The 19528-nt window shown below is 40.6% G+C and overlaps 1 protein-coding gene across 5 annotated transcripts in view; it reads right to left on the bottom strand.

The window, feature by feature from the left end:
* Positions 1–202: 202 nt before the first annotated feature.
* The window catches only part of NRCAM (neuronal cell adhesion molecule), a 282657-nt gene continuing 263331 nt past the window's right edge, over positions 203–19528 (bottom strand). For 4 of the 5 annotated variants that reach the window (XM_042964240.1, XM_042964247.1, XM_042964254.1 and 1 more), the window contains 3 exons: positions 13466–13597; positions 12569–12647; positions 2078–2637 (listed from right to left, as the gene is read on the bottom strand). In XM_042964240.1, coding sequence (XP_042820174.1) covers positions 2400–2637; positions 12569–12647; positions 13466–13597 — 449 coding nt within the window. In that variant the 3' untranslated portion in view covers positions 2078–2399. Of the gene's footprint in view, positions 2638–12568; positions 12648–13465; positions 13598–19528 lie in introns of all 5 variants that reach the window. The other variant, XM_042964235.1, reaches the window with a different exon arrangement.

Genomic DNA, 19528 nt, shown 5'->3' with positions numbered 1-19528 from the left:
CCGTGTTTGGTTTTGTGTTTCATTTTCTGTGCCTATAACGGCCTTTCAAAAGTAAAAATAAAAATCTGCGCTCTTTTAAAACATTAGGAAATACATGGTTGAAAAAGTTAAAGATCACAAAGAGATCAAGACTGTTTAATAGTGATTTTTGTGTTTTTTTGATGGAAATCCAGTCACATCTGCCTGTACCGTTACACAGACCTGCACATTCACACTCCACGAAGAACATGACTGATTACAAAAGAGAGAGGGACTTTTAAAACCACATTTAATCTTTAATACAAAATCTGTTGCCCTATTACAGAAGTGACCCCTTCATGCACAGATAAATTTCGCGCCTACCATGATGGGAGAGTAAAAACTGTACTTGTAACGCCTCCCTCCCCCTCCCAGACATCGGCAAATGTAAAGTAACTTTTATCTTTGTGCTCTCTGATGCCAAGGCAAGCCTGGTTCGTCTTTCTGTATTTCCATTAGAACGGCTGGTCTGTGAGAAGCGAACATGGAGGCGTGGGATTATGTAGGACCATCTTTACCTGGGATTACTTCAAATTGTGCTTTACCTATAAACAGCAAACGTGCCGGAAATAGGCCTACTGAGCCCCACAGGCAAAGCTCTGAAGATTTCTAGAAACTTGCTGTCAATATGTAGCATAGATCACTATTTCAGTTTCACAGCAAAAAGGGAAAATAAAAACCCACAAGGTATTTAAGTAAATGCTTTCCAATCCCATGCACTGTATTAATTAGCTAACTTCTTATACAGTACAACATCAACATGGGTTGCAGGTTTATTTGTCTGTAACACCTCTATGCATATAGCATCTACACTTTAGGTATATTTACAAATTCAACAAAATATCTACATATAAAAAGCTTCACTTAAAATTAAACTTGATGCAAGTTATGAGAAACCAATTTATTGGCAAATGAAACGGAGCATTCCTTCAACCATAGGTTGTTAGAGGACTTCATATTTGGAGGTAAACCATTTGAGAGATCTCGTTTATGGATACGGTACAATGGGTATGTTGATGTCTGAAACTGCGGGTGGAATCCCTTTGACTGTTGGCCCCGTTAGCACGTGTCAGATTTCTGAGATTCGGAAATGTGTCCTAGCAATTTGCATACACGCTGTTTAATGCTGCAGAGAGTTTCAAAAGTTGCCCCCTACGTAAAGGCCCGGAGAATAACATTCCTGTTGGCATACTGTCCTATGCTTCTGGTGTGGGGATAGCTTATGGTTTACAAAAATTCTCTACCCAACTGACAGCCTTCTGACCGAACTGACTTTAACAGAAACCATAAAAGACCACCGAATCATCATGTGCTCCAGTTGGTGCTAAAGCTTTTTCTGTCTATACAGACGGGGAAATGCTCCTTAAAATAAACTGTCTTATTCATCTCATTTTCACCTCCCCTTTCTTTCAGCATTGCGGTTTTCATGGTCTCTGCTTTGGAAAAGTTACTTTTGGACACTGACAGTAAGCTGGGACTCCGAGGCGACCGTCCCGGTGGAGAAAGAAGGCAGCATGTTATGGAATGCTTGTTGTCTGAAGGCACTGTACGTGTCTCTTGCCCTGTGCTTTCTGGAGTCATTTTTGAAACTTAAGTGGAGTGATTCGTTTTTGATTCTTTCAGCCTGGCCTAAGTGCCAAAATGCATTGCAATACACATTGCTTATGCCTAAAAACAACTGAACGCGGAGATGAATGTAAAAAGTAGAACACTGTACTGCTGTAACACCCGGAGGGTTAAGAAGGCTAGGAAGTAACAGGAGCGAAGGCCGGTAACAGAGTCTCAGTAAAGCATCAGCAAATGCGACTGTCACAATTAACTCATTTAGCAAGTATATACTGTACATCCTGTTGCTAACAGTCTCCCAAAAAGACTAGACAGCTAGACACAGAGTCACCAATTTCACAACAATGTCCACAAAGACATTGAAGTTCTAGAGAATACTACAGTTACACTCTTGACAATGAAAACGGAATTCATATTTCGGGGTTCGGCCGACGATAGTATAGACCGAGTCTCCAACTATGTTTTAATAACATACACAGGTGTTCCTTTAAGTGTGTAGCATTATTTCATGCATCATATTGAACTGTGTCCTGAAGAGGAAGTAACACGATCCGTTGATGAGGCTGTGTTATTTTGATCAGTTCTGCGGAAACCAAGGATGCCTATTTTGAGTGACAAAGGATGCACTTTGCACTGCAGTTCACATTAACAAATCATCTGACGGAGTTGCGTTCTTGTTTTAGCTGTTCTCATAATATTAACACACGGCAGAACACGCACTGTCTGCCCCTGAGTTCATAGTATGAGAAGGCAGACAAACAAGTGCTTAGGATGAACATTCTAGAGAAATGGGATATTGGCAAAGGGCTTGCGGGTTAAACAAAGGAATTCATGGCATTGACAGGAGAAGGTGCCTCTGAGCTTTCGTTTCCTTCGGCGGGTTCTTTCTCCTTCTTACCGCTGTATTGTCCAATAAAGGAGCCGTCCTCATTGAACTGGCCGTTCACCCCCTCTCCGTAGTCAACTAGGCTATCGTCGCTATCTTCTTTCTTCACCGTCCTGTCTGAAGGTGTTCGACTGCCCTTTTTCAAAGGCTTGTGGTCTTCTGCGTCACTGGAAGACAGAGAAAACATCTTCATCAGGATTGGCATTGAGGCGAAGTGCTTTGTTCTTACGGGTCATGCATGCAGGTTATGACAAAGCGCGCGGAGTCCTGAGCTTCTCAAGTCAAGTCTAATCGTCAGCTTGACTCCAATGACTGGGATGTGGTTGGGATGAAAATCAGGTGCAGCAATGGTTTAATCACGAAGCCTTCAGGAGGCGGATGGCTTCTCGCTGCGCATGTCAATGTCAATGATACATTCTCGCTCCTGATTTGGAAGCAGTTCAGAAACAGTCACAAGCATTAACAAAGGGAGAATGGAGAAAAGTTGAAAATCATCCCTATTTTGAATTCAAAGAAGGCGAAAGCTTATGGCAAGTAGAATAGTTAGTAGGTTAAACTGTGTGAGATCTCTGAATTCCTTGGAGATGAATGGAGCATGATTTTGGTTAAGTGTGAAATATGAGGGTTTTTTCATTTGTTTTTTTTTCTGAGCACGAGGAAGCAAAATCCTGCTTTTTGAATCATTTTGTTATCGAGTGCAGGCCAGACTTGTAAACTTTAACCTTACCTTTCAAGAGACCTATACATTCCATTAAAAGGATGCAGAAGAAACAAGTGAAAATAGCCTAAGAAGAAAAGCAAAATCCTTATACTGATAGTAAACAGTATTTTTTTTTTCTGTAAGAATTTTAGTTAATAGGTAAAGGTTGATTAATTTGGAGACAGACGCAATTTCACTTCAAAGCATTACATTTGTACTATTACTGGCAGGTCAATATATTCCTAAGGAGTATGAGTGATTCAAAAAATGTCAAAGCAAATATTTGCTGTGCTCATTTTATCTCAGTCTACTCTTCTCCCATTGTGTTACGTAGCCTATCTGTGTTGGATGGGGATCTAAGGCTCATAATTTAAAACACATTATAGAACCCGATTTTTTTTTCTTACATCTCTGTTAAATCCCTAAGCACAACATCTGGAAGTTGGAGAATAGGTTTTCGAACACCTGCCCATCCGGTCGTGTAATTAGGTACACACAGTGACTTACTCTTTAATAGGGAACACTGGGTGTGAAAAAAAAAAAAAAAAAAGAAAGAAAAAGAAAGAAGGCAACGAGAGCATTTTGTTTCCTTTCCAGGAGCAAAAATGCAAGGCCAAAGAGGAGACATAAGCAATATTAGTAAAAATGAAGAGGCTTCAGGTCAAAAAGAGGCTGCCTCAGCTGTAGTATTTCACCCAGCAATTTTTGTGCCACCCAAAAATCTGTGCCACGGCTTTACCGCCCACTCTGTCTCTGACAGTGACTTTTTTCTAGGCAAGATATAAACATCTCAAGAGGCACAAATATTCTGGCAGTTTGGCCAATAATGCCTACCGGGGTTTTCAGTCTTTCTCCAAGAAGCAGATCTCAAGACTGGAAAATTATACTTGCTTAACAGGACACTGGTGTCTGCTATTGAAAATTAGCAGTTGCAACAAGACACAAGTTCTCGTCACACACTGAACCAACAGTATTATCCGCACTGCTAATCAACAACTGGGGAGGTATCACAGGACCTCGGGGTGGCCCGTGTTTGGGGCACTTCAGGGGAGAGAGCAGCTCGTCTCCGATCTACTGCAAGTAATAACGTGCACATCTGTAGTCATTAACCTCTAGGCTTTGTCTGAAGACTTCCTGTGAAACATTGCTCATGACTTGGTGAGGCACTTAATTCCACTGGAGTGTTCAATAATAAGCAGGTCTTTGTCACCTGGATTCCAAGCTCTACTTCAGACAGCTAGTGTTCCAAGGATCACAGTACGGTATTTCTTTGATCCAGCCACCTCTCCACCCATTCAACCACTCATATATCTAATAAATATTTATTGAGTGCCTACACTGGTAATGTTCTAGTCCTTGGGGATATGGCAGCAAACAAAACAGACTAAAGCCCTGAATTCATTAAGCTTACTTCTACTAGGGGAAAACATGGAAAATAACGTATTGAAATATTGGTTACATAGTGTGTCAGAAGGTGATTAGTGCTATGGAAAACACGGAACTGAGGAAAGAGGATGAAAGGTGTCAGGGGAGGGTGTAGAGGTTGACGCTAAATAGGGTATCCAGGGAAGGCCTCATTAGAAGTGACAGCCGACCAAAGACTTAAAAGAGTTGAGGTAGGCAGGTGGATAGGTGGAGGGAGAGCCATTCTGGCAGGAGTAGCAAGCAGTGCAAATGCTCTGAGGCGGCAGCAAGCCTGGTGCACTCTGGGAACTGGGAGGAGCTTGTGTGGCTGGTATGGAAGGGGAGAGAAAGAGACAGACAGACAGAGAGAGAAGAGCTAAAGTAGAAGGTGGCAGGGTTAGATCCGGGCCCTCCAGGGGACACTGGAAGGCTTCTGTCTTTAGCTCTGAGTGAGATGGAAAGCGATTGGGAGGTTTTCAACACATGAGTGACAAGAGGTGACTTAGGGTTTGAAAGGATTACAGTCATCAGTGTTGGGAACAGCCTAGCCTGGAGGGCGGGCCTTGGTAACCTACAGCAAAATTGGGCCACGCCATTTCCTCTGTATTGTGTGTGGCTGCTTCTGCACTCCCCACAGCAGACATGTAGAGTTGCAGCTTCGACCCTGTGGCCGGTAAGGTCTGAAATATTTACGAGTGGGGTCTTTACAGAAAACGTTTGCCGACCCCTGCTCAAGGGGGCCGAGGTGACTAGGGCAAAAACACAGGAGCCTGGACTGTGAGCCTGGACAAGAGCGGAACACCGAGGCGGCAGAAAGTGGCTAGATAATGGACATATTTTGCAAGTAGCACCAAAAGGATTTCTGATGGATTTGATATGGAATAAGAGAGAAAAAGAGGACACCAGGATTTTCAGTTTGAGTAACAGAAAGGATCGAATTACCCTTACTGGGGAGTACAGCGTGTTTGGGACGGAAGATCAGTGGTTCAGTTTTGGACATGTTAAGTTTGCTAGATCAGAGGAACCACTCCTTTAATGATTTTACGAATCTGGTATAACCTGATACCTAAAACCTACAAGAACACTTGGGGAAAGTGAAATTACAGGCTAATCTCATTCAGGAACAGAGATGTGAAAATCCCAAAGACATCAAGAGCAAATGGAATTCGGGAATCTACTGGAAGGATACCATATCATGACCAAGTTGGGTTTATTCCAGGGAATGGGAGTTTGTTTCAGCATTAAAACTTCAATTCATATAGTTTTCCATTTTCGCAGAAGAACAATATATTATGATCATTTCAGTAGATTCAGGAAGAGGTGTTTGGTCAAATTCAACACCCATTCACAATAAAAATGTCGATACTCTAGGAAGAGCAGTATCTTGAATGTCCTGGGTATTTGCAAGACACTTAGTTTCACCATCTTTGATTGAGTTTCAACACTTTGATTGAGTGTTGACAATTTCTGTTTGGTATCAGAAATAGTAGGGATGTGTACTATCGTCACTTTTAACCAAAACTGCATTGAAAGTACTAAGCGATGTGCGGAGAAAAAGAAATGGAAGGTATACTATTACGAAGAAAGAAAACTGTCATTACTCATAACTGGTATGGTTACACGTATGTAAAACATCCAAAAGAATATGCAGGCGGCCATTAGAATAAAAAGAGAGTTTGGTAATGTTGCTTAATACAATACCAGCATAAAAGTCCGTTTTATTCCCATGCTTGCAAATTGGAAAATGAAATTTAAAAGAACGATTCCAGTTATATCACACAAATATGAAGTATATAAGAACAAATCCAACAAAAATGTTTTAAGTTCCCTATGAAGAAAATGAAAGTTTTATTGTTATTAAAGAAGAGCTAAATATATGGAGGGATTTACCATAATGGTGGACAAGAAGACTCAAATATCGTTACATACGTTAACCCTCTTTATATTGGTCTTTAGATTCAATTTACTGCCAATAAAAACCCAGCAGGTTTCTCTGTGGATCTTGCTTGGCAAGCTGACTCTCAGCTGCACGTGTATAAATGAAAAGGCCAGGAATACCTAAAAAATTCTTGAAGAAGAATAACAAAGTTGGGGGACTTGACTTATCAGCTATCAAGGCTTATTAAAAGTTATAGTACTAAGATAGTGTAGTTTTGGTGCAGGCACAGACAAATCAGTCAGTGGATTGTAACACAGGGCCCTGAAATAGTTGGGCGATCTTTTTGCTGGCTTTATTCCTACATCATATTTTTATGCTATCATAGCTGAGATCATTTTTCAGATCCTACTTTCCAACTGTTCGCTGGTATACAGAAATACAATCGACTTCACCCTAATTTTGTGTCAGGCAACATCACTAAACTCTTTTTATTAATTGTAATATCTTCCTGCTGATTCATTTGGATTGTTACACAAACAGTCCCTATCAGTTATGAATAATGGCGAGCCAAGAAGGAACTCCCTAGAAGCATCCATTGCAGCTTAATGATCATAGTGGATGAGAGAAAATCTATAGCAACATGGGCTGTGCTTGAAAGAAGAGAAGGAAGGGAGAGGAGTACTCTATCCACAAACAGAGTCTTTCTAGGAAAAGCGGTTCAAAGGCAGCTCAACATCTTCCTAAGACTGGTTTTTAAAAAGTGGTGTGATGGGGGCACGTGGACGGCTCAGTCGGTTGAGGGTCCAACTCTTGGTTTTGGCTCAGGTCATGATCTCACAGTTCGTGAGTTCAGGCCCCACACAGGGCTCTGTGCTGACAGTGTGGAGCCTGCTTGGGATTCTCTCTCCCTCTCTCCCTCTGCCTCTCACCTGATCAAGTGCTCTCTTTCTCAAATAAACTGGAAAAAAAAAGTGGTGGGATGTAATGTCATACTTCAATTAGAATATGGCTAAATGGGGGAAAAAATTGTACGAGGCACCAGAACAGTACTGGCACGTGATTTATGCCCCCAAAATATAAGTACTCATCTATCTGCCATCACATCTCCTCTCTCCATTCCAGGCCCCCACCTCAGAGAAATTTTTTTTTTTCTTTTTAAGAAATACCTTGTGTAACACACACAACTCAGAAGTTTCCAGATGTGATGACTGTGAAAAGTTCTACAAAAGGGATACAACTCAGGTACAAGTCCATGTTGAAGCACTGTATTAGTACTTGCTGCTTTTCAACTCAAAGATGAATTTAAAAAAAGTTTTTAAATTTTAAGTAGCCTCCACACCCAACATGGGGCTTGAACTCACAACCCTGAGATCTAGAGTTGCATGCTCTCCTGACTGAGCCAGCCAGGTGCCCCTCAAAGATGAATTTTATAATGAAATAGTAAACAAACTGTTTTTGACATGATGTCAAGGGAATTGTCCCAAATGAGACGAATTAGAGGTTACGGGGGATGATTTAAAAGCCATATACTTGAGGCGCCTGGGTGGCTCAGTCGGTTAAGCGTCCGACTTCGGCTCAGGTCATGATCTCGTGGTCCATGAGTTCGAGCCCCGCATCGGGCTCTGTGCTGACCACTCAGAGCCTGGAGCCTGTTTCAGATTCTGTGTCTCCCTCTCTCTCTGACCCTCCCGTGTTCATGCTCTGTCTCTCTCTGTCTCAAAAATAAATAAACGTTAAAAAAAATTAAAAAAACAAAATAAAAGCCATATACTTATTTAGCTACACAGTAGTCAAAGCTTAAAAATATTCTATCACGTTTTATGAGAGATGTTTAGGACAGGAGGCATCAGATGTTAGTGAACTCTTAGCCTAGGACATCAAAGATTAAACAAATCTCAAAATATGTCATAAAATAGCCATAACATAGCACATGTAGCTACAGAATATATTTTTGATACTCATGGCCAAGAATGAAGACGGTTGAGCAGTGGAAAGAAAGGGTCACATCATAGCATCAAAACTCATCTCTGACACCACTTCCTCTGGGAAGGCTTCTCACATTACCCTCCTTCCGTGCCACCCAGTTGGCCTTGGCTTCCCGCCCCTGCTCCCCGATACCTGAGTTATATCCCTTTCATAGAACTTTTCCCACAGTGCTCAGATTGGTCTTTTACTTTCCCGTGTCCTTTGCTAGACTATAAGCTAGGGAGATTAACATTCTATTGTTTTTACTATCCCCACAGCCCGGCATACAGTAGGCACTCAATAAATACTGGATGAATGAATGAATTCATTGTAAAATAACAATAAAAGACAGGTGGGCATTTTAGAAAATTTCCCAGAATTCTAACATTGGGAAATTTTCATTCCTTCTTAATGAATTTCATGATGTCAGACAAAGCACTAGATTATATATTTTCTTCCTCTCTCTTTCCCTAGGAATGAATTTGAAGGAGTTGACCTTTGTTTCAGTAATACTTCAGGGTTATGCACACAGGAGGGACCCAATGAATGTCTATTGAGTTAAAATTCAGCAACAACAGATACATTTGTGATCATTCGGTTTCTCTTGTGGTCACCATCCTCCAAATCACACTGCCGTTAGATTGACCTTCGTGACCCAAACACTCCCTCTAAAAGTCCGTCACAATTTATACTGTTCACATACCAGTTTACGTTTGTGAGCAGAATACATTGGAAGCAGATAGCAAATCACACACGACACACCTTTGTATCACTCAAGCCTTAGGAGCACGGGTTAGCATGCCTGCAACAGGATCGTGTTTACTCGAATGGCAAGATCCCTGTGCAGACAGCCTCCATTTATGCTATGAGTTCAAGTACCATGGCCATATGGTTTATGACCTAGGGTCATTCTGGTTTTTTAAAGGAATGGATCTAAATAATTAAAAAAAAAATACTTACACGGTTGGTTGCATTGTTTCTTTGATTTTTCTATATGCTAGTAAGGGTGCAGATCCTACTGTCTGTATAATTAAAGAAACAAACAAAGCAAGCTGCAGGCTTCCACCAGAGGGTAACTGCTTGGGGGTGGGAGTTGGAGTTAGGGCACAAGGTTACAGCTTATGGGAAAAAAAAAATCAAATTTGGCCATTGAAGTTCCATCCCTGTTTGCACTATGAAAAACCCTCTGGCTGAGAGCCCACCATGTCGAAACTGTTTCAGCCTCACGCTGGAGAATGAGCAAATCATAAATGGAATTCATTTACATTTGGTAATAACCCTAATTTTGTCTGCGTCGGTGTGTGATCAGCATATTAATTTGTTTTCAGAACGAAAAAGAATAAGAATCAATAAATAATACAAAGCTCAAAACTTCCAGAAGGTGCAAAACAGAGGAGGGACCCTGGTGATTTAGGAAGGAGAATGACACTTAAATGTATTATTTAAAAAAAAAAAGGCATCTGTTGGAATAAATAGTTGGAACTGTTTTCATTAATTGTAACATCCAAAAAACTAAACGACTTTTTTTTTTTTTTTAAGTAGAAAAGAATCCAAAGGGAAAAAATTCTGAGGTAGTGTCAAGAAGTCACAGGATAAAGCCGTACCTGTAGCAAAGGGCAGTTGGGTATTTGGGAAAGTGATTTCACTTGTGGGCTTGTCCTTAAGGACTTTCAGTCTTGGTAAAAAAGAAAATGACTAAATTGTGTTTTCAGTTGAGACACCCCTCAGAACCTTCCCTTGGCATCTCCCACATCAGCGTAATTATATGTGTGACAAATGTTTTTGTCTTCACACACGAACCAACAGATTTGTGCTCAATAGGCCCAAAGAAAAGTCTTTCTCTTCTGAGAAACTCAAGGCATACGCTAAAGACAGTCATGTGAAAACGCTTCACAAACATATCACATGTGCATCAACACCATGACAAAGAAATATGATAAATGTAAATGTAAAATAAAATGAATGTAAACACAGTGATAATGAGGCCAGTCACCAAATACTTGCCATGTACCGCTCTGGAACCTCAAATCATATTAAAAGTTGTGAGTAGACATCTCGTGGAGGAGGTTAGAAATCATGGAACTAGCAGCCTTCGGTGATCATCTAATATTTGAACAACTGTATCATTTTACAGATGAAAGACATTGAGACCCAGACAAGTTAAGTGCCATACCTAAAGGAATCAAAGGTAATGGCTGAGTGGACCGTGAAACTAACAATTTCTTGATTCCAAGCTGGTTCTCAGTCAACCTCGATTTCAATCACGTCTTATTGGAGTAAGCAGCATGGTTGCCCTGAGAAAGTCACATGACATCAGACCGTGTAACCACGAGCTGACATTTGAGACCCACGAGGTGAGCAGTACATCGCTGGATTCACTTAAGTGTGATAATGTATGACAGGAATCCATCACCACGTGACGAATGCATGAGGTGCAAGGGTTTATTTCCAATTCATGCAAATGCGGAGTTGTTTCAGGCTACCATAAAGATTTCGCTTCATCACAATAAGTAAGGAGTGGTGTGCTTAACTTGTGTAGAAATCTAGCCACAACAACCTTATCTAAAAAGAAGTTCCCTAGTAATCATCACCTCACCTGCTGTACAGGAAAAACATGTAGTAGAGTGAATGAAATCAGCCGGGATTGCAACTCATCCAGGATCAGACGTGGCTTTCCTAGGCTATGGCCATCTGCCAGCTGCCCTACCGTGTAGTGTGGAGTGGGCAGAGATGGCCCGTGAGGTTTCCACAGACTGAGTCCCAGGGTCAACTGGTGACACCAAGACAACCCTCATTAGACATCTTTCTGTATCGTGAGATACAGACATTCTGAGAAGCTTTACGAATCATAATCATTTCTGTTGAAGAGAAGATCAGAGTGTATGAAGGCTTAGGTGCCGAGACACAAAGGCTAAACTTGTGTCTGCATGGAAACTGGTACGAAACCAAATTTGTCCAAAAGACATGGTTTTTCTCAATCAGTTATCCTATTTTCATATGCTTGGCATTATTCAGCCCCTCGGGATATTGACATGGAAATGCCAAAAATGAGCTCTAGAGATGGGTGGAAATCAGCACAATTTTCTATAAATGTCACCTGGCAATCATAATAGTGAAATATTTTGTTACCTAAAAGCCTTTTCTTCTGCCAAAAAAGGCTCAGTTTGGACTCAGTGCATATTTTAAAAAATATATAATTTATATATTTTTATATTTATTATTTTATATTTATATTAATTTATTATATTTTATGATATATAAATATGTTTATATAATATATATATTTTATAATCAAGAGCATTACAGAAGGAAAAAGCAAGGTGTAAAAAAGCATTTTATAAATAGAAGTGTTCTTTTGGGCCACCCAAATCCCAATTTTTTAAATGAATAAATACATAGTTTCTGTTTTTAAACATTATTTTAAACTTAAAATAATCAATTAGCTCTTTTATCTCTTTTTTAAAAAGACAAGTAACTCTTAGGCAAGAATATCTTTAAAGAGTTTCTCTTCCTGTCTCTCTTTTTTCATTACTTAGCACATAGGCTATGTTAAAAATGAAGCCAAGCCAAGAATGTGTTATCAGAGTTGTGTGAGTTAACACACAGGCTAGAGGGCTATGATATTCTTAATAATTTACAGCTTCTAAAACAACCTTATCATCCTTTTATGATTAATGGCCAGGGTATACAGATATTTATTTTGGAAAACAAGCATCAAATCCAGGAGTAGAAAGAGTGACACCAATTTTATAAATGCACTACTTAGAAAATGACAGGTGTCGTATCCTGTGGAATGCAGGTCTTGTAGGGTCTTTATTGTTGTTTTAACTCTTATCCTAACACACCAGCTTTTCCTGGTTTGAGCAGTACAGCAGCAACGCCTCTGGGAAAATATGGCAGAGTGGAAGACACTCCACTGCCAAACCTATGACCAAAATGGAAATTTATCTCTTGATGCAAAGTGGGAATATTTTCATCGTGAGGGATGCGTAAACATTTAGACATGGAAGTGTTTCTAAACTAATATTTGAGGAAAATATGAAAGGCCACAGAACCTGTTCCTGGCCGAATCCTGTCGGATGAGGTCTGTATGAGCAGACAGTCTGTGCAGGGAAGGGAAGGTGAAGGGAGTCTGTGAAGCAGTGCTTACCTGTATTCTCCAAAAGTGCCATCGTCTTCCTTCATAGGCTGGATTTCAGGATCAGCGTGAGCATCTTCTTTTTCCTTAACTAAAACATTTCAAAGCGATAATATTATCTCTTGATTCTGCGTTTCCCTATTGAAAATTTTAAAGAGTGCACTCTCTGAGATGTGTGGTGGTGGAAAATGATTCTACACACAGTGGGATGTTATACAGCCAGATGTGTTATGTGGCCACGCATATACTTTGCTGTTTTCGTCTCTCTGAGACAACCTAATAGAATGAACATTTGTTAACCTATAAAGTTGACTTCCTGTATGCATCTTACTGATGAAGGAATAAGCTTTAAGTTTCTGTGATTTCTCCCCTATTGGACTAATCTATTTATTTACAATAGTCAAGGTTACAAGTCATTTTAGCAAATCTTATTCTTTTGCAGGTGTTTTGTTTTCTTGTCACTGACGGGGAAATGGCCAGGTAAATAGAAATTCATCGGAACCACTAAACTGAACAAAACATTTACGGGAGAGGAAAAGCAATGTTACACGTCATGATATCAAGACTCAGTTCATGCATTCCTTCCTCCAGAAGACTTCCATGAACCTTCCCCTTCAGCCTGTTGGTTGGTGTGACTTTAGCACCTATGACTTTTGTGTAGCCTACGGAAGCAGAATCACTAATATCTTCGGAGAACAGCTTAATTTGTTCCACCAAACACCTTCTGATCCTTGACTATGTTTAGGCTCCCATTTAAAAAAAAAAGGGATCAAAAATTGGACAGAACATCCAAATTTATGGCTCTGGGAAAATATACTTATTACTACCTACATAGTTACTCTCATCATTTCATTTTAGTTTAGGATAATGATGCAGCACTATAAGGCAATTTTACTCTTTCTCTCTTACCTGGATATTTACCACCCTTGTTTCTTCTGATGAAGCAAACGATCAGCAAAATTAAGATGAGAAGAGCGACGGCACACATCAGACCAATGAACCAGCCCTGAGTCGCAATATCCACCTGTCGGCTTGCCATTGCTGGAAAACAAATCAGTGGTGTTGGGGGGAATGGGTTAAGGGGGAGATGAGAACGGGTGTAGTCTCTTGAAGCAAAAAACTACCATAGTATACGAGCTTTTATACATTTGACTGTGGCCCCACATTGCAATCTGTCAGTTATGATAAAGCAGGAGTTATATACAAACTTTGAAAAATCTTCATGAATTAAAAAAATTCAAATAGCAAAATCTGAATGCTAATCCCATCAAATGCTAATGAATCCTGCTAAACATTGTGTTCACAGTTATTTTAACTATATATTCTCAATAGAAACATAGTCCCAAGCCAGTTTTTAATAGTACCGTCTATAGATAAATTGTACATTAAGTACAACGATAAGCATGGAAGACCGAGTTTTAAACAGAACAGAATGTATACATCTAATGGAGTATTTTTTCTTCAAAGGAACCACTTTTGGAGGTTAAAATATCATTGCAGTGATATTGCCATTTTCCAAAATGTTTTATAAATCTTCTTTTAAAATGGAAAACTTTAACACACAAGAAACCTGTCTACATAAGATAACCAGCCTTATTATTTTATAGAACATCTCAATTTGCACCTAAGACATTCCTTAGATTTGTTATTTATCTCATTTACAAGAGTTGGTTCTAAAAGATTTTTGGAAATTTCTGAAAAACTCTGATTTACCCTCAAAGGATCAATATTCAATATTCATTATTGTTTAGAATCCGTTTAAAAGCCTTTGAGAGGCATCTTGATTGGGGAAATCATTACTGGAATAAATGACCAGCTTAAAGAGAAAATACTCATTCACATGTATACATACTCTTTGTCTTCATCTATTCTGTTTGAGTCAATAAATGTGAAGCCCCTTATTCAACTAGTCACAGTATGCAAATATCCTAAGAAAAACACAGAATAATTAGCATTTCTGGTATTATTCAAAAGTGTCAATCAAATGGGACAAAGTGCAGCATCAATGGCCATTCAGACATGCCCGTGAGGATTTGTTTAAATAAATTGGTACGAAACTTTTTTTAAAGGCCTTTATTATTATTTTTTTTGACCATAATCAAAGTAAAAGGTTTTCTTCTTTTGATTCATAAGCATGCCTATACCATGCTTTCGATCTGATTGAGTTTATTTGAGTGCACTTAACGTGGTTGGGTTGGGCATATGTGATCTCTGGATGCAGAAACAAACATGGCTACACATATCCCAGGGTCAGCTCTCTGTTGCCAAAATAGCACCTCATTGCCTTATTTTTCTCCACACCAAGTAGAGGGAGAAAAATGAAATGCCTAAAAATCAAGTATGAAGAATGTGAAGAACGTGTGTATGTGTGTTTAAGAAATACAATGAAAAGTGGAAATACGTGATCTGGAATATAAATCAAACGCCAGTAGCCTTTCGCAACCTCCCTTTGTGCCTCATTGGCTAGAGGGGTTTTGAGTTGTATCATAACTAGATATAACCAAGGCAGGAGTATAGGCAGTGCCCTCCCTCCATACACACACCAGAATCATGATGACGAAGATGAAGAGGAAGGCAGTGATAACGACAGCTAACATTGTGAAACTCTTACTATCGGCTAGGCACTGTGTTGAGGGCAATACCTTCTTTAATCCTTTGAGGTGGGCATAGGGAATAAACTCATACTAGCCAGTATGCTCTACTGCTCTAGTGCATTCCAGAAAACACGTCCAGACATCAACTCTGCAGAAGTCTTTCCAAAAACCAAAATGCTATAGAGACTTTCCCTGAGACAGGTAAAAAGATTTTGAAAGTCTATCGTGACATGCTCCTTGGCAATACATTTCTTTCAGTTTGCACCTGGTCTTTGATGGCGTGCTTTTTCTCCAAAACGGAACCCCAAGCCAACTGGTGTAAGTCTATTGAGCATCTGATTGAAGCTAAAGAGTCCTTGTTTTTAGTATGCTCAGTCACTTCCAGCCTTGTTGTAAATAGTATCTGCTTTTACATTTTCCATCCAATTAAATACAACCAATAAGGGCAACATGCAACGAGATACTCAAGTGCCAGCACAGACATGGTCTTAGAAAGGTGGTGATTGCTGAAGCCGAACTTCCTGCTGGCAGGTGGCTATTGTGTACGCAAAAAGTGGAAATGTTTCTTTGACAGTCGATGAGGGAACAGCCAAATTGATTTTGAATTTTTACCTCTATGTTCCAAAAAGAAAAGAATCACATATTTCACAATCCCACTCTTTAAGATCAGGCAGACACAGCAGGAGCATGCGTGCGTATGCTCACCTAAACACACACTGGTGCACCAGAACTTGACTTAAACAAAAATGATGTAAGTGAAAAGAACTTCTACTGACTTCCCACCCACATAAGAAGGGATCTAAAGCCCAGAGTGGCTACGAGAGGCTTCAACTCTTCCTAGAACACTCTAAGATCATCTTAACTGCAGATACACGTACAAACCCAAGTCATGGCCACCACTGTGCTTCACACACACACACACACACACACACACACACACACACTGAAGCCTGTGGGGCCTTTTCTTCTTGAATCCGAGTTTCAGTGGGCAGGTATTTGTAGGATTAAATAGGAGAATGAAAAAGGATTTTCACTTTATTTAAATCTTTACAATAAAATTATGGTCACGCTTGAGCAACCCATAAAGCAATACATTAAATAAAAAGACAAATATAAAGGATATGAAAAAAGAAAATAAGCCAGAGGAATAAAATTTGCTGGTTCCTACAAGTCAGTTTTTTTTTTTTTAATTTACATCCAAATTAGTTAGCATATATACAAGTCAGTTTTAATAAGTGTTCTGCTAGCACACTGCTTGATGTCTCCCGGATAACCTGTGCTCTGTGGGAGTAGGTCTCTGAGGCAACGCTCAGAATAATAATGTGCAGGAGGCAGAACTAATAAATAGCTATTTATGAAGAATCCATTAAGCACAAAAATGTCCTCTTGAATTAAAATAGAAATGTATAGGAAGAGCAAATCGGGGGGCGTCTGGGTGGCTTAGTCAGTCTGGGTGGCTGAGCGTCTGACTTGGGCTCAGGTCATGATCTCATGGTTTGTCAGCTGGAGACCCACACAGGGCTCTGTGCTGACAGCTCAGAGCCTGCTTCAGATCCTCTGTCCCCCTTCTCTCTCTGTCCCTCCTTGGCTCGTGCTCTCTCTCTTTCAAAAATAAATAAACATTAAAAACAAAAAAGAGCAGAACATTTCCTTGGCCAAAGACAGTTGACCAAAAAAAACCTGTTGAGCCCGGTAAAAGCAAATCTGCGTTACATCCTTTGTGATATCCGAGAAGACAGGCGCTGATGGGAGACAGAGACGACGAGGAGGCGGGGTCCTCACAGGACTGGGGGCAAAGAACCACAGCACCCACACACCTCGTATGGTCTCATCTGATTTGTTTTTCAGTTTGTGCCAGGGGAAAAAATTAAGAAATATACCTTAAGAATTCAGACTATAAAAGGCAGAGATGGTGTCATGGTAAGGAGATTCACAAAAGAGGGGCGCCTGGGTGGCTCAGTTGGTTCAGCTTTGAACTCTTGATTTCAGCTCAGGTCATGACCTCATGGTTTGTGAGATCGAGCCTCACATCAGGCTCTGTGCTGAGAGCGAGAACCCGCTTGGACTTCTCTCTCTCTGCTCCTCTCCTGTTCACTTGCTCTCTCTCTGTCTCTCAAAATAAATAAATGAACTTTAAAAAAAAAAGATTCATGAACGAAGCAGAGAGGAAAGCTGAATCTAGGTTCCTGAAGTTATTTAGCACAAGTCAGAGAGAAAAGCAGCTCATTAAGGCAGGGTTTAAACATTAGCCAGAATGCTACGCCTCCATGCCGAGCACTGACACTCACATGTCAGAACTCAGCATGGAGGGGAGGAGGAGCACGAGCGGTAGAAGGTGCGCTTTCACGCTGGACTCAGTCTGGCAGCCCTACTGGACAGAGCTGGGAAAGTGGGAGGACACGGGAGTTGGATGAACGGTATTTGCTCCTGGAGGGAATATGTTAACTAAGGTCACCAGGGCTTAATCACGACTTACTCTTTATCATAGCTACATCCGTGGCCTTCTCCTATCTCTCCACTGCTGGCACACAACAATGGCCCACCCGTTATGACGGTTCACCTTGAACTACCTGCCAGCTGCAGCTGGAATTGTACGTATAGCAACACTGGAGAAAAAAAAAATTGTTTTCTCAAGGGTTTGCCTTCTGTCCTATACAAGGACAAAAAAAAAGCGCCACAATCTGATGTCACAGGTGGCATCTCGTTCTAGCTAGCCGCAAGCTGGGAGTACATCGGCGTCTTCAGGGGTCCGGAATAGCTGGACAGACGTGGCAAGTGCCAAACAAAGTGGTCATTTCCGCCTGTCTCCCTTGGGGCGTGGGCCTCTGTGACCCTGGACGTGGGTGGAGTGAGAGCCTCTCCTCCAGCACTGGAAGGCTGAGCCTCGAACCCCAGTTCTTCCACGTCCCAGCCGGGTGACACTCCAGTGACCTGACGTGTAAGTGGGTACTCACCCCGCCCACCTCACAGGACTGTGGTGAAGAAGTGAATGAGAAAAGCCATGAGAACCAGTCGCCCGGTGTAGATCCGAGGTGACTAAACGCTAGGCTGTTACTATTATCATGTATTATGTATTATGTATTCTAGCCATAAACGAACAAAACGTCTCCTTGAGCTTTCGGTATTTTGAAGTTAAAAGCCATCGATAACAAAAAAACACCCATAATAATAACTGTGAATGGATAGTCCTCTTTTCAGTTTCATGCACCACTTTCCTAGAGCTCTTTACACAAGGTCTTTACAAAAATGCAAGGAACAGAATAGCAGAAGCATGGCTTTCTCTTTCTTTAAATGTTATGATCTTTGCTCATAAATAATTTAAAGTGTAGTTTAATAAGCTGCCGAATATTACCTTTGATTTCTTTTTTTAAAGCCACTCGTGATTATAGATCTTATAAATGATACATGACTTTAAAAAAACCTTTTTTAATGTTCATCCATTTTTGAGAAAGAGAGAGAGAGAGACACAGAGCGTGAGTGGGGGAGGGGCAGAGAGAGGGGGAGACACAGGATCCCAAGCAGGCTCCAGGCTCTGAGCTGTCAGCACAAAGCCCGACGCGGGGCTCGAACTCAGGAACGGTGAGATCACGACCTGAGTCCAAGTCAGACGCTTAACTGACTGAGCCACCCAGGCGCCCCATGACTTTAAAAATCATAATGCTCGTGTAACAAAAGACATGCACAAAATGCATTTTGCCTATGGGTTCTACAGCAAAGGCAGCATTTCCTCAAGAACGCACCAAGCGACTGAGCGTAAATACTACGGATGATTAATCACTAAGCGAGCGTGTGCCACACAGCCCTTCTTTAAGCAAGCAGGGATTGTTTTTCATCTTATGCATTAATATGAATATTCTTTCATCGCACATGAACATTTTCTTTATTTTAGAAACTTGAATCGTTTCTGGTGTATCAGGATACCATTCCAATAACGAAAATTATGCAGTCAAATTTGGTGTGGTAACAATGAAACGCACGATTTGAACAATTTCTTATTCTATTCAAGTGCGATCATCTTCACATCAGTTGCCTAGTCAGACTGCAGGATTCTGCTGGATTCCAGTCCCCCTTGACATAAAAAATTGTGACTCCATCAGCGAGTTATTTTAGCTTGAAAAGCATTTCAAAAATTCTGTCCTAATTCCAAGGGAAAATTTACATGTGTAAAGATGTCAAAAATTGAATTACCTAAATAAAGTAGGTGAAGAGTCATTTTTCCCTCTGTTTTTGTAAGGGTTTTTGTCTATACTGTGACTAGAAGGTGATCTGCTCAATTCTGTCATTCATTAGATATAAAGAGCCAAAGATGATTAAAAACCCAAACTCCCAACCCAATTGTGCCCCACACAAAGACATGCACGGCCCTATGCATAACACA

The sequence above is a fragment of the Panthera tigris genome, chromosome A2 (assembly GCF_018350195.1).
Source record: "Panthera tigris isolate Pti1 chromosome A2, P.tigris_Pti1_mat1.1, whole genome shotgun sequence".
In the NCBI taxonomy this organism is placed as follows: domain Eukaryota; kingdom Metazoa; phylum Chordata; class Mammalia; order Carnivora; family Felidae; genus Panthera; species Panthera tigris.
Note: the sequence above shows the minus strand (reverse complement) of the source record. Positions and strands in the feature narration are given on the sequence as shown.